This window comes from Protomyctophum parallelum (genome assembly GCF_964188405.1).
Source record: "Protomyctophum parallelum genome assembly, chromosome: 6".
Classification (NCBI taxonomy): domain Eukaryota; kingdom Metazoa; phylum Chordata; class Actinopteri; order Myctophiformes; family Myctophidae; genus Protomyctophum; species Protomyctophum parallelum.
Window position 1 is genome coordinate 8,637,718 of NC_139701.1, and position 15,670 is coordinate 8,653,387.

The 15,670-nt window shown below is 42.1% G+C and overlaps 1 protein-coding gene across 6 annotated transcripts; it reads right to left on the bottom strand.

Annotated features, from left to right (window-relative positions):
* Positions 1 to 1,131: 1,131 nt before the first annotated feature.
* On the bottom strand, positions 1,132 to 15,302 carry LOC310859835 (N-lysine methyltransferase SMYD2-like). 6 transcript variants are annotated; one of them, XR_014569341.1, is made up of 13 exons: positions 15,049 to 15,301; positions 13,811 to 13,874; positions 12,187 to 12,297; positions 11,511 to 11,571; positions 11,133 to 11,257; positions 10,280 to 10,347; positions 9,918 to 10,020; positions 9,058 to 9,168; positions 8,341 to 8,461; positions 7,346 to 7,520; positions 6,093 to 6,201; positions 5,390 to 5,569; positions 1,132 to 4,870 (listed from the first exon to the last, which is right to left on the bottom strand). XR_014569341.1 is itself a non-coding variant. In XM_083766597.1 (12 exons), the coding sequence occupies exons 1-12, from the start codon at positions 15,216 to 15,218 to the stop codon at positions 5,489 to 5,491; spliced, it is 1,296 nt and encodes a 431-aa protein (XP_083622723.1). In that variant the 5' UTR covers positions 15,219 to 15,301; the 3' UTR covers positions 1,132 to 5,488. The 6 variants fall into 6 exon arrangements, 5 of the variants coding, with proteins under 5 accessions (XP_083622723.1, XP_083622722.1, XP_083622724.1 ...); XM_083766597.1 differs by having other exon boundaries at positions 1,132 to 5,569; positions 11,511 to 11,568; XM_083766596.1 differs by having other exon boundaries at positions 1,132 to 5,569.
* Positions 15,303 to 15,670: the final 368 nt, after the last annotated feature.

Here is a 15,670-nt window from a genome sequence, read left to right on the forward strand (position 1 = left end):
TTTGTGTATATGCGCACAACTCACACTTTATAAAGGGTATTGTGCATGCATGAAGTGAGTGGCAAAGTGAGTTGTTTAACATTGTTTAATGCAATCAGATATGACTTGCTTTTGGACATATGGGCTGTCAAGGCCAGAAAGTCGTGTTTTTGCCACTCAGTAGGCAAAATATATAATGTTGAATTAAATTGACTTGATTGATTGACATAAAAAATTACCTGTCAGCTCAAACCCACAAAGCAATACTTTGTTTTCAAGAGTGTTGCACACAAACGTCATTAGCATTACAAAGTCATATAGACGGCACCCAGGTGAGCAGTATGGGTTAGCGCTCCAGCCTGTGTCCTCCGTGAGGAGGAAGCCCGACAACCTCGGTGAGGCCTTTAGGAGGGCCATTATAATCCACCACTCCTGAATGGAGTGCCTGGTGCTGGGAGTCTGGTGCAATGCACAGGTCCTGGGACTGGTGAGAGCAGGAGTGGACCTGGTGAGACGTATAAGGGGCCCGGACAGGAGTCAACCCACAGAGCCCTATTAGTCCTTCCACGCGCCAGAATGTTGTTCTCCCAGTCCCGGCAGAGTAGTTCCGGAGCAACGGATTGTGTGGCCTTGCTCATTCCCTGATGGACTGATCGATGGTAGCTGCTGGGACGTAAATCGGGATTTGATCAACCGCGGCTGCAGGTCGCCTGAGTGAAGGGGTTTTAAGGTCTGCAAATGATGAATTACTTCATTTTAGAAATGTTTCTTAGTTGAAAGAAACTACTTTGGTTACTTCAGGACAAATCACACCCAGGTTGCAGGCCAAGGTCCTTACATTATTTAATGTGGGATGGGCCAAATAGAAGGATTTAATAAGGTCCTTACATTATTTAATGTGGGGTGGGATGGGCCAAATAGAAGAATTTAATGTCATTAAGTTGAGAATTCAGGGACATCCAATATTTGATTTCTGAGACAGGTGAGGATTCGGGTCATGTTGTACTTGTGTCACCAGGTAAGGTTAAGTGATGCGTGTGCCGTCTGTATAACAATGGAAATTGGTGTTGTGTTTGCGTTTTGTGACCTACATAGGAAGCATGTAAATTGAGAACAGTAATGGAACCAGAATTGAGCCCTGGGGGAGACTAGACAGGACAGGGGACCTGAGAAGATGATGCATCCCCAATGACCATCCGTGAGATAGGAGCGGAACCAGTCAAGTGCCTGGTCCCTGATGCAGACCCCAAAAACCTCTGGTTGGGATAATGTCCAGCAGGCAAGTGGAGGATTTAATCTGAGAGATTATTATTATTCGAACAAGAACGCACTGAAGCAGCTCAGACGATTTAGGCCCTTAGTTTATTATAACAGGGTGACAACGTTTCGATGTGTAAGTTACACATACGTCAGGTCATAGCCCGAGGGGGCAACACAGTAAGGCTTAAGTATATGGTGCAGGGGGCAGGCCCTTAGTTAACCAATGTCACACAGCCAGCAATCATTAGTTCATACATATCTTCCACGTGGAACCTAGTGAGGAAGTGAGGAATTATCCAGATGAAAGTTTAATTAAAATTGTGCTCAACGATCACTAAATTCAAAAAGTTGTTCAAAAATACGGTACTAAATAAATACAAATTAATATTATGAAACCTATGTATATAACTAAGTAGATATATGGGGGTATAAATAACTATTTATATACCTAGAACCATGCTCTGCGGCCTAGTAGCCGCAGAGTTTGGCTGTAGGCCCCAATCATGTGTGTCCCTGTGTGGGTCTGCCTCATATCCTGTGGTCAATTAGCCACATGGTATGAGGCAGTGAATACATATCTCCCCAGTTCCCTTGTGTCTTACCCTTGTGATTTAATAACATCTGTTTGTTTTTTGTTTGCTTTACTGTTTTGAGTTTTTTTGTTTGTTTTTGTCTTCTTCCTTTTCTTCTTCTTATTATATTATTATTAATATAATTATTATTATTATTATTATTATTATTATTATTATTATTATTATTATTATTATTATTACATAGGCCAAATCTAAGCCCCGCTAAGATTTATCTTTCTCAGAATCTATGGCCAGAACTTTATAGTTTATTTTAATTTTAATTCTTTTTTTTATGGAATCTAAATCTGACACTATACTCTGCTTAGTGTATTCTGAATCTTGCTCAAACAAGGGTAGGCGCAATAAGCCTCGGCTTCAGCCTTCACCTTTTCGGTACCACTAGTAACACTAGTGGAAATTCATGTATGTACTGTACGTCTGTATGTACTCCTTTTATTGACCGAAATAAAATCTATCTATCTATCTAATATATCTAAAGTATATTGAGACTATAAATATACATACTATAAATACACAGATGTTGGAAGGATAGTACAAAGATTATTATTTTGGGTCCAGTGTAGGTTCCAACTCACCTTCCCTCAAAATATTTGTATGTGATTTATTGTTTTAAAACAATCCATTATTTATTTCCTTTCCCCTTACAAAACAAAAAACTCCATTTCAACTTTTTTGAAGTACAGGTTTTAAAGGATTGAAATTACCTGGCTCTGTGATTGCCAACCTAAGTGGCCAATCAGTGAGCCTGTAAGCGTTTATGTCCAGCCTACCACCAGTGATTCTACTTCCTGTCAGTATTTAAGCAGGAAAACTTCCTTTTCCTGTTTAATTGAACACATGGCTGGTTCTGCTGTAAACAAACACAGAGACAATCTTTTGCAATCCGCTTGGTAAGACTAAAACATAATCTTCCAATTCAAATCATCCACATTCTTAAAGATGGAGTGCCACCATTTTTGTATTTTTCATGTGTCTATGAGGTGACAGTACTTCATTAGACACCCTGGAGTCGTTTTATATTTAAAAATATATATCTTATATAACAATAAGACCTGATGATCATGTTTTAGGGTGGAAAATATCATGGCACTCCATCTTTAATGTTGTTAGACAACTCCTGATTTGTGTATTGTGTCATTTTGAACTTTGCAGAGCAGTGTGAGAGCTAGCTCTGGTCTAGACCTAGCCCTCCAAGCAGAACCCAAATGCTACTGAAGTTTCTGACATTTGTTCGACCCAGTGCATTGGGTCCTGTTCCACGTCGTCCATGCCACCTGATTAAAACATTTACTGGCTCATGTTTACATGTTTACCGCCTCCCCGCGCTCTTTGACGATATTCTTCAGTATGAGGCTTTCTGAATATGTAAAGTATAAGTACCCATACATGCCGCTGCGAATATCTCCTGTGGCGCGGAAGCCGTTAAGTATTTTTAATATATGTTTGCCCGATTTGGAAGCTTGGATTCTTCTTTTCCTTCCTTGTTTATTGACACCTCATTGTACCGCCTATCTGGCTAGCTAGTGGCGCTATAGCTATGACACAGCAGATCAGAGGCAGGGACGTAGCCTCACAAGCCAACCGCACACCGGGAGGCGGTACAATAAACGGTAAACAAACAAGAAGAAATAAAGCGACCAAATCGGTCAAACAAAGATTAAAAATACTTAACGGCTTCCGCGCCACAGGAGATATTCGCAGCTGGATGTATAGCTACTTAAAGTTACCGAATTCAGAATAACTCAAGGAAAATAATGGCGTCACATGCCGCGGGTCCTATTTTAGAGAGAATCTCCACTTCCGCAAATAGGAATTTCCATACGAAAATACAGTAGTGAGCAGGGACCCAACGTAAAACTCAACAAAATATCATAAAAGTTTTACGTAGGGTCCCGAAAGGGGCTAGTCTAGACCTAGAATGCCTGTGATCAGATTTAATAAATGGACTGCACGCCTTTATTTCCAAGTGACAAGGACAAGCATACAGCTTGCCTATTTGTAGTAAGTACTAGCAGGCTATAGGCGTAAGGGGCTTAATCATTCACCATTTAAATAAGTGCTTAGACAGGTTTTGACAGTTTTGACAGTTCAGATAAAAGCGTGATCATTTTCGGGGGTTGCGGCGTGCGTCGCCAACACATACCAGCACACATGCAAGCAAGCCTTCATCCATATGTTTATGATTCGTTCATCAATGATCAAATCACTACATAAACGTTGATTATGACTGCCTTGACGACATGATAGCCTATCTCTCATGCAGGCATCACTGACACTCACCCACAGGACTTTAATATCACAGCAGTGCGCAGTCTCACGCCTTCGCCGTGCACTGTGCACGAATGGGTAAAATTAATATAGGCCAGCCCAAACGTATTCCATTCATGGCGATGCGATGTCGATGTGTCATGTAGGTGTGTGCGTGCGTGCGTGGACATGACAGCAAGGCAAGCGAGGTGAGAGGGAAACAGACAGGGTAGGCCTACAACTTTATTTAATTCATGCAGGTGTTCGTTGTTTATTTATTTAACAACACACCAGTTAGTTGGGCTTGCAAGTTGCGTGTGCGTGCAGCGTGTGTGCGTCTGTGTGTGTGTGTATGAGAGAGGGGGGTGAGGCGGGCAGAAAGGCACGGTAACCATGGTTTCCAGATCGTATAGCAGTGGTTCAGGTCGCAAAAACGAGGGCGAGGCTTGATTTCTTAGGGCGTGCCAGATCAAATTCAGCCGTGACATTTATTAACGTGAGAACAAAATTAAGGAAGGATCAGCTGTTTGCGATCACTTTATAAATGCCGTGGCGACGTGGGTGTACTACGAAACCTGCACTCGAATCTGTGGCAGATTTTACACTCGATTGATAAATGAGGGCCTTAGTTTCTACAATAATATATTTTGGTCATTGCTACCCCAGGTCGCACTTACTATGAAATTGTGCATTTCCTGTCCGTCAGTCAGTCAGTCAGTCAGTCAGTTGTTTGGTTGGTTGATTGACTGGTCACCCCATGCATGACCATATATGGTCAATAGGTAGGTTACCTGAAGAGACAGATGATTTATCTTTTTAACATAAAATTGTGTAATTTATTTACACCCAACAGCCCCCTCAGGTAGAGGCTTAGCCCCCCCTTCATGATTTTCATATTTGTTTTTATTGTTGAAAACCATAAAAACCTATACACTATACTAATTATAGTATGTTGATTTTCATGTTTTTCATATTTTTTTTAAATCTGCAAAATAAAAGTAAGGCCAGCCCAGTTAGGGACCAGTTAGGGCCCAGGTAGGGCCGGGCCTTAATTTTCGGGCATGTTGAGAACTTTTTTTGCGGCTGCCAGGCGCAGCTGTGCTTAGTGCTAATGACTTTGGGGGCAGGTCCGTCTAGAGTTTGAATGGGCAGGAGTCAAAAGGGAGACATCGAAAAGGGTGGGGAAGGCTCAACATAATGGAATGTCAGGTCAGCTCAGGCTACAAAAATCCCAGGAGTGGATAGAGTGGATCATATAATTAATATAATTGGGAGATCTAAAGGTCAGAGATGATAAGAGCGCCCCTCACTTCACACGGGTGTGATTTTGTTGTTGTTTATTTAATGTTTTAGTTGCACTGGTCTTCATTCACAGCTTTGGCATCTCTTTATGTAGCTTTTCTCTTCATTCACAGCTTTGGCATCTCTTTATGTAGCTTTTCCAGGTACGGATGAGCCTTCCCATGAGTCACCTCCATGATGGATATTGCCTGTAAATTCACATCCTCAGTTTGAACAGCGCCAGAGCAATGTGCACATGTACACACTGTATCATTCTTCACGTTTGTTCATAACAATTTGTGGCTACATGGTTGAAAGTTTTCGTGACAAAACATTAAACGTCTTTATCATGGCCCTTCCCTGTGTATTACAAGGTTTTATTTTCAGCTGCAATGAATAGAAACGTATTTGCCTGCGGGTGTCGCTGTTGAGGGATATGTAGCAACTGTATAACAACTGATGCACTGTATTTCGAAATGACCACTGGTGGAAAGTAACTAAGTACTTATGTACGCAAGTACTGTACTTAAGTACAATTCCATAAATTAGGAAGTAGTGACCTACAAGCTTACAATGCAGCGTGAAGCGAGGTGTTGTGAACTTGTGAGCTTTTAGAATGTTATTTCCAGTAGTTTGGGTCCCGGGGGGGAAACATCAAATTTAACTTTTGGGTCACAGACTATATGAAAAGTTTGGGAACCACTGTAAGTAAATAATTATTAATTACTGTACCTTCTTGAGAGAACTGGCGCACGTGAGTGGCTTCTCCACAGTCTCGTAGAGTCTGGCCAGCTTCAGGTAGATGGAGGACACGTTCAGAGAGTACGGTGGATACAGCTCACTGCAGCACAAAGGATGGAGAGCCGTAAGCAGATCTAAGATTTCATGCGTGGCAAAAAGGAAGCTGTCTGCCGGGGTCTCTTCCGGGTTTTTAGACAGCTGGTGGATGGAAATGAAGCTCCACCCACACGGCAGATTGCCGCGCGTCGGCCAGATTCCCGGAAAAGCTTGCCCCAGCGGCTTCATTTCCATCCAATTCATTGGCATCCGTCAGTCACTATGGAGTCGCGCTTTGATTTTAGTTTTAGTCATAGTCTCTTCAATAGTTTTCATTTAGTTTCAGTCACATTTTAGTCACCTGGAATGTTTTAGTGTTAGTCTAGATTTAGTCGACTAAAATGTGTTTTGGTGGACCGTCGTAATGACTCTTGTTACACTAGCAGAACTACAAGCACACAACGCGTCGCTCTGCGACGTGTTGTGAGCCATAGAGTTTTAATACTCCATAGAGTTTAAAACTCTAGTTTTTAAACCAGTGGTCCTTGAGGGGGATCCAGGTGGTCCCCAGCTAAATGATGAGTTAATGACTATAGTATACCAAACCCTAGCGGGTCTATTTGGTTTCATTTTACGCTCTCAAGAGTTATGTTATTCTTAATTATCTGCATTACTTCATTTACAAGAAGTATATTTTATTGCATTTTATTTCGTGGTCGACTACAGTATACAGCTAAAGCACACAGGGTATCTTAAAAGTCCAACTAGGCAAATGCCTTGTTAAAAATATCCATCTTATCCAACGACAACAAAATATTAAAAGTTTGGTTCCAATAAGAGACTACGGGCTGTATTTTGCGTGTCTTAAGTACCAGGTAATATTACTTAACTTAAGACCTGGAGGAGTGATCAATGCCATTTGGCTATTCTGAGTGGCCAAAGAGCATTGGCCACGCCTCCAGGTCTTAAGTTAAGTAATAAGACCTGGTACTTAAGACACGCAAAATACAGCCCTAAATATCATCAAATGGTGATCTGTGGCTCAAATGCAGAATAAATAATGGGCCTTGAAAACCACTGGTCTAGTGCATTGTAACGGGGACAGAGTGTTACCGGCTGATACTGACAATAAGCCCCTCCCAACCTACTATTATGTCTGTAAATATCTGTATTAATATGTGTTTTTGGTTCCAGACAACTTCCAGTACCTGTAAGGTTTTACAATCTTCTCGCCATAGCTGATTGCACCATTCCAATCGCCCAAGTAGAGGCACACCCCCATGGCCTGGTACATCATGTGGAGCATGTACGCGTTGGAGTCATCAAACACAGCTCCCATCTTGTCAAGGGACAATTCACACATATCCAGCAATGCGCTAGGGGGTGCACCGAGAGTCAAGGATGCAATGGCACAGGCCTGAAAAGCTCAAATAAATAATATGAATTTGTGTACTGAATCATTAGAGCATTTGGGTGTCATATGGTAACAGACAAAACATACCATATTAATAGAATGCACGCACACACGGTTTTGAGAGGACATTTTCTGAACAAAAGCGAGATGCTCTTGCAGAACATGTACAGGTCGTCTCAGTGGGTCAGTGTGCATACAGGTTGTTCAGTACTTGGCTGACAATACACAGTGTATCATTTGTTCAAGCCCTCATACTCTTAACTTAAAACAATGGCTGGGTTTCCCAGCCATTCCCTCAGAGGCCGCACACAGAAGCCTGTGTGAACATAGACATTCCGCGCATAGATGTGCCACGCAATGGTAAGCCTCAGGTCTACCATTCTAATTTATATTTGGACTGCTGGACAGCTGACAGTGGGCTCTTAAAATATATATATATATATACAAAAGTAAAGAGAGCCTGCTGTCCAGCAGTCCAAATATTATTAAATTAAATTTCAGAATGGTAGACCTGAGGCCTATCATTGCGTGGCACATCTATGCACGAAATGTCTATGTTCACACAGGCTTCTGTGTGCGGCCTAGAGGGTATCTGAGCATGTGCAGCACTACAAGTCTTACACCATATGCGTTTGGGAAACCCAGCCAATGTCTTGAAAGTCAATGCAAAAGGGGAACGCTTGATAGGCTTTTCAAGAACAGGTACAGCATGTCTCTAGGTGCTTTTAGGTGATCAATGGCAGAAAGAGGTGCATGGTCTGAAAGGCAGGGCGTTTAGGTAAAGGATATATTTGTCGTTCTTGGCTGCTCGGAACTGTCCCATGAGCTTCCTAGCGTGGCGGACTGTGTTACTGATGACGTCTGGCTCAATGGGAGGACTCCGCTTACGCACTTTGAGCTTGGCCTGGTCCTGAGACCAAGGGGACAAGATGGCATGTTAGAGTTGAGGAACATTAAAGCTGCTTGTGAACTAGGATAATTCTGTTGTCAATGATCTATCATGTGTCTGATGTTGAGGTGATGATTGATCCATCAGTAGCCTACTGATGCCTTCTTGCATGTGATATTGAGGTGATGATTTTGTTTGTTTGTTTTTTTCCCGAAAATGTTTCAAAACATATTCACAATTTTCATAAAAATATGCCTGAAGTGATTGAAAAGGTTAGGGAATACCAGGTTTACAGTGTTTACTCCATGTTCTTATAGGCTTTTATCTCTGTGTTTACAACCCTTCACATCCAAATTAAAGTAAAATCCAAGTAAAATAACTGAATTTGATTATAATTTTAGCCCCTCCTATTTACAGGTTTAATATAATATTAGTATTAATTAATTAAATATTATTAAAATTATTAGTTATATTAATATTATAATATTATATAATGTTTGTTTTTAGTTCAATGTTTGTTTTACATCATTACATCACTGTAAGATGATAAGAGGGCCCTTCACTTCACATGGGTGTGATTTTTCAAGTTTTTTCAGTCTTGGTTTTTCAGTACTTACTTTGGACTTAGTTTTACATTCCTGGCAATCACAGGTGAAGTAGTAACAGTCTCTTAACCGGTCGTTTCTGTCTTCTGTTGGGTATAGGAGGTCTATGTAGCTGATCAGCACCTTTCAAAGGCACAGGAACACACAAAAATACATTGTGAATAGTGCTTCAGGTTTCCACATCTACTTCTGTGTGGTCAAGGAGTTGTCTCTGAGACTGATTCCTTAATTCTTTTTTTTTTTTTTTAAGATATTTTTTTTGCGGCTTACGCCTTTTATTAGTTTTTTTTTGAAGGGACAGACAGTAGGCTGACAGGAAACGGGAGAGAGATGGGGGGAAGACATGCAGTAAAGGCCGTGTCGGGCTCGGGAGTCGAACCCGCGGCACACTGCGACTGGATTACCAGTCGGGTGCCCAGACGGTTACGCCACCGCCTGGGCGATTCCTTAATTCTTAATGTCAACGAAGTCCACACCCACAACACCAGACCAGAGGGAGTTCAACAAACCATGTGCAACCTAGATTCAGCACAAACAAGGGACTAAATTAATTTCGCTCCTATGCCACCAAAATGTGGAACGCCCTACCAACAGTCATTAAGACATGATAATCCCATGACTCCTTCAAAACTGCTCTCAAAGGGCACCTACGGACGGCTGCAATTTGAAACTGGCCCCCCTAAAATCTGAGGGGGGGGGGGGGGGGGGTGGTTCCACTTCCGCTTTTACTGTAGGATGGAAGCATTTGGAAATTGTGAGAGGCAACAGTCTGGCAACGCGAGACTACATCATCCCCTACCCCCTTGTAACTCGTAGACTGCCTCGTTCCCCATCCACACATGATGCACAGCAGGCGGCGGCTCTCCTCTCACCTCATCACCAGGCTTCATGTCCTGTACTGCCCGGATTCCTGCTGCCACTCCCTTGTATGTGACAATGGCGCTGGGTAGACAGCTGTGGTTTATGAGGGCAACACTGAGGGGAGAGAGGGTGATGCGGAGAGAAGCTTAAAGGGCCACTTCATCCCTTTTGCAACCATATCTTATTTTAATGATGTTTGGGAGACAAGAAACACTTTCCTGTGTGTGTGTGTGTGTGTGTGTGTGTGTGTGTGTGTGTGTGTGTGTGTGTGTGTGTGTGTATCCATGTGTGCTAACATAAAATGTGCGTGCGTGCGTGAGTGCATCCATGTGTGCGTGTGCATCCGTGTGCGCGCACACTTCTGTGTTCTTACTCTGGGTAGACTGAAGTACCCATAATGTACAATTCCTCATCCTCCACTGTGAAGCCATTACAGCTAACCTGTTGCACAGAAAGAGGAATCATTACTAATCCTACTAATTTATTCACAGTTGGATAAGAATTTGGTTGTTATTCTTGTCATCGAGAGACTTCATCGCCTTACGTACGAGACAGGATGTTACACAGGCCTTACAAGCCAGACATCGTTGTGTCAGAGATTTCGGCATCTCGGTTAAGTTCTAATCGGACACCACTGCGGCGGGTCCTAACCTAGACAACCAGCACTAGTTTGAGCTATTTAATATGGTCCTTTCACCTAGAGCTCCATATGTCGTTAGGGAACGAAGGCTTTCACCTAGAGCTCCATATGTCGTTAGGGCCAGAAGGCTCTGGTAAATATCATGAGAGCATCGTCAGGACAGCATGACGTGCAAGGGCACTGCGGGTATACCAACCCTTCCATAGATGATGGAGCAATCGGAGGACGACAGAGGTTTTGTTCATCAATTGCATGTACCCATGGCGAGAGAGGACATGGTCACATCCCTGATAATAGCCACCAGGTGAACGGTCACTGCCTTAAGGGAAGCGAGGAACGCAGGCGTTGTTGCCTGGATCAACAACAGGTCTCCTCCATTTTTCTGTAATAGCATGCCCAAAATAGGGATGCCAGGTTAAGTGGTAAAGTCTGTCCATGGGGTTGATCAACTTTGAACCCTTGTGACCTAAAGCAAAACTACATTGGATCAACTGGAACAGAAGTTCCTTTTCCCATTCCCTGTAAAGTAACAGTTTTGGACATAGTTTCTGCTGGACAACTACTTGTGTGTGTGTGTTCACATTACCTGGGAGAAGAGTGAAAGCAGGTCTTGGTGATCAGGGAAGTCCAGGTGTTTGGAATAGAAGTGATGCAGGCTGGCAATGTCAGCCTCGTTAATCGATTTCCTCTCGTTGTCCGCATCCTCCACATCTGGTTTGTATAGTTTTGTTTTTAAGACAAAACTAAACAAAATATTCCTCCTCGTATAATCATAATACCTGATGATCATGTTTTGGGTGGAAAATCCCGTTACCCCATCTTTAAGTTGCTGAAAGTATACCGTATGTGTTATTTATTCAAAGATTAATGGTTTATGAAGAATAGGATCCAGCCCAAATGAACACACAGATTTTACGGTGTGTGTGCGTGCATGTTTGTGTGTTTCTGTTGAGTCATCCCTTACGTGATTGCAGCTCTCCAATCAACATGAGCTTCTCAGATGCAGATCTTTCCTTCTGTGCCTTCTGTAGACAGAAGAATTAGCAAACGATTAAGCATATAGGCAAAGATTCTACACATCTTGATTAAAAAAATGCACACAGGTTACTTCTATATACAGCAGTTGGTACAGCAGTTATCAGTTGTAAGGTTTGTACTTTACTTGAGCATTTCCAATTTCCAGTACTTTTACTTCTACTCCACTTCAATATTTTTGTAGATTCACATTATTATTACAAAACAAAACATACATTAACCACTTCAGCCTATCTACATTTCAGTCATTTGAAAATAGCTGATCTACAAGCTCACATTGTGCAGATAGGACTTTTCTGTTTGGATGAATGGGCTGTCAATGGGAAGTTGCACCTAGCTAGCACCTTGCTGGCAGGCATAAGGTCAATTCCACAACATCAGAATGTTATATACCGTAGTCTGGAACTACACCTCCCAAATACAGAGAACGAAAGCTCATCTGTTCGTAATTTCCGTTCACGAAAACACATTTTATTATTATATTGTATGATGGAAGCATTTGGAATTTGTGGGAGGCAACGGTCTATCTCGCGAGACTATAGTAGACCCAACAACTTGTATTTCATGATTATGAACAGTGTTGGAAAGATTATCAAAAAGATCACCTTTTTGGCAAGGATCCTGGCCACCAGGCGGACTGACTCTGATGGACACCATTTCGGACCATACGCAATCATTGCTGAGCACTCCAGCTTGTGCATAGCCCAATCCCCTTTCTGACGCACGCACGCACGTGTGCCACACACACACACACACACACACACACACACACACACACACACACACACACACACACTTTGATTACGCAAATTACAATACATTTTACAGGGAAACAAATATAACAGGGTTGAGAATTCATGGATACACATGGCACCTTCTCCTCCACACAGACAAACTGCCTATAACAGCTGAAACAGAACAGTATTTGGCAAGTTGTTTGCCTTTGCTCTTTGTCACGCCAGTTTATGTACATGATGGCCCAGCTAGCTTCCAAATATCAGTATGACGAAACTACATCGATACCCGAGGTTTGTTATGATTCCAAGTATGGTTGGTACTTCGAATGTTTATCTTGGAATGCCTGGTCCATGTACAAATCAAAGATATGTAAGCACCTCCAAAATCAGGACTTCCTTGTGGCTGGTGTCAACAAAAACAACATCAGGTGCACATTTAGGTGCATTTGGGATGTTAGCAAAGACATCGCATGCACAACCAATCCGGTAACACTCTTGAACATACATTGCTGCAGTGGTTGGCAACAGCTACACACACACGCACGCGCACGCACGTGAGTTGCGCTTTGTTACTCAATGATCCTGTTAGATGCTTGCACATATGCACACATGGCATCAACCGCATGGTGTTCTGTGCTGGCACACTATAATACTCTCTCTTCTCATACTCATCTGTCTATTCTGTTCATTAATGCTACTCTGTCTTTCTGTTGTAGTGCCTGTGATATTACTGACCTCTGCTGGTCTAAACAGACACCTGTCAATCACCTGATGATTCTGGCTGCCACACCCTGTGTCAGCTGTTCCTTGATTGAGTGATTAGTAGCAGGCTATAAAGTGGAGCTGTGGAGAGCAGCTCATTGTCTGACCAACACCCAACTTGAATAGTTGTGTTCCCTTGTTTTCTAATGATCTTGTTATTCTTTATTTCAGTTACTGGGCTGGTTGTAAGTATTTGTTTAACCTTTGGTTTTTGGTTAGTTTAGGTCTTTATTTTGTTTTGGTAGTTTATGGGGACTCCGACATGCACATAGTGCATAGCTCCCCCACTTATTAGTTTGCCAGCCCATATCTTTGTTAGTTAGGATGCCTAGTTAGGTTTTGAGTTTATCTTTATTATTGTTTTCGGAATTTATTAAGTTAACTCCTTTATTTATTCTGCTGTTCAGTGTGTTCTTGTGTGTTGATGGGGTTGTTTGGGGTTGATATTTATTGCCTGATTTCAATTTTAAATCAAGTTACATTTTTGGTAAACTTTTAACCTGACTGTGTCCTTATTATGTTATGGTCCTTGGTGTTCGAGCCAATTTGAAAGGGCCGTAACGGATCCATTCTGCTTTTTTCTTACTGTACCATATGTGCTGTTTATATTTCCGACTAAGTATTTAAACAATCAATAGAAAAAGTAACTAGGAACAAATTAACAATCAGATGTTAGAGAACTAATGCTAGCAACGTCACCCTTCTTCCTCCTCATCCACTCATTTCCTACCTGGCAGTTGACATTGCAATATAAGGCTCTCTTGCACTTTCCACATTTTGCCAAGCCCTGTTTCCTATGAATACACAAACAAACAAAACGTTTTAATGAGCAACTGTATGTCACAACATACTGTATGCTATTGGATGGATATATTGACTGCACGTGCACGTGCGCTCACACACCCCTGCCAGATGCATCATAATACATAGTATACAGTATATGTCTTAAAAGCATGGATTTAAACGCTTCCGTGAGTTAGATTTTGCCCGTGAAAAGATAACATCTTAGCGCATGTCCCCTGACCTTTACTTTTTAGGAAAAGTATTGTTTATCTCGGCCAGCACCCGATGCAAATAATAGACTACATGTTCACAAAGTAGGAAAAACAATAACACAATTGTATGTGATTGTGTTAGATATCTTGTGGCGTTTGTAATTAAAAGTGAAGATACATTTAAAAACCTAAAATGAGGACACCAGAGAGCAATAAAATATGTTAAGATAGTAACCATTACTACAGTATTTATTCAATAACGGTATGTTCAGATAGTAACCATTATTACTACAGACAGTGTTTGTTCAATAATGAACAATATTTGCAGCTAGGTGGGTTGAACATTTCAGCCAATCAGGAAAGAGTATAAAGTTCTAGAGTTTAAATTGTGTCATCATCACTTCAAAGTTCACTTGTTTACCCTGGCCTCTCCTGATTGGATACGATTGGTAGGTATACCGTGGTATACCAACCTGGAAATACATTTTCGGAGTTAGTTATTTAACTAAATAAATTGTACCTTAATGACATTTAATAGGCTGGAGTCAACCACGGTGAACCACCTATGCACATTGCACACGGGCCACAGTGAAAGATGAGCCACATCTCCTAAATAGATTTATGCGTAATGTTTTGGTTTTTGGAATGCGGTGCGGTGTGGGGGTTGCTACTATACTAGCTACAGTCTATATTAAGAATCACTCGCAAATGACAGTGAAGCAGTCTGTACTATCGAATGCCATTTCTGTCTGCATGGTGGTGTGCTATCTGGAGTCTGGACTGTCTCAAATTAACTCAGTCTCATACAATGAACTGCATTAGCGGTCCATTGCGCACATGTAAAGAATGCACTGCGCAAGTGCCCATGCATATATAGCCTACTACATATAGGCCTATTAATGCACACAGAAAGGGAATAACTAAGTTAGAATATAGGCTACATGCCACATTATTGCTCCTTTGAAATAAATACCTAGCAAAGCAGAACTCGCAGTAGTTTCCCCTCTCTTTAACCGAGAGGACCCAAGAGTACGCAGGGCAGGAGAAGAGAAGATCTCCAACTTTGAATGCTTTGGTCACCCGGAGACCTCGTCCTTTAGCAGGAATGTCAAACCTCTCGATTCCCTCGATTTGTTCCGTCATTGTGCTTCCAATCCAAGGTCTTCCGACTGCCCTTCGAAGCAGCTTCACTCCACAAGCTATAAGCGAATATAGGTGTGGTGGTGGGCACTGCAGTCTGCATGGTGGCCTGGGCCCATGTCACGTAACTGGAATCTGGAAGGATCCAAGATACGGTTCACAGCTGCCATCTGCATGTGACAAAGGAAAGGACGTGCCGGGTGCCCCCGCTCGGTGCCAAGATCCACCCTGCCAGTAGGCCTACCCAATGTGCTTTTTGGCAGGAGGTTTAAAACTGTTACATATGGCCATGTGCAATAACAGTTCATCTTCAAATTCCAACTATCTTGTACACACTGACTCGAGAAAAGACCCATATCGTCCAAAATAGGCTGATCAGTCGCTGTCTGTGTATAGGCTAATTCAATGGTAAAAGTATGCTAAATAACTCATTTTTAGACCATTTGGGAAATAAA

Bases quoted from the DNA above. Each gene is read 5' to 3' on its own strand.
- LOC310859835 (XM_083766596.1), bottom strand. From the start codon at position 15,218: ATGACGGAACAAATCGAGGGAATCGAGAGGTTTGACATTCCTGCTAAA. The intron at 11,572-12,186 runs GTGATCTTTTTG...TTCTGTCTACAG, and splicing joins CCAGGATCCTTGCCAAAAAG to AAGGCACAGAAGGAAAGATC. The intron at 5,570-6,092 runs GTACAGTAATTA...GTGAATTTACAG, and splicing joins GCGCCAGTTCTCTCAAGAAG to GCAATATCCATCATGGAGGT.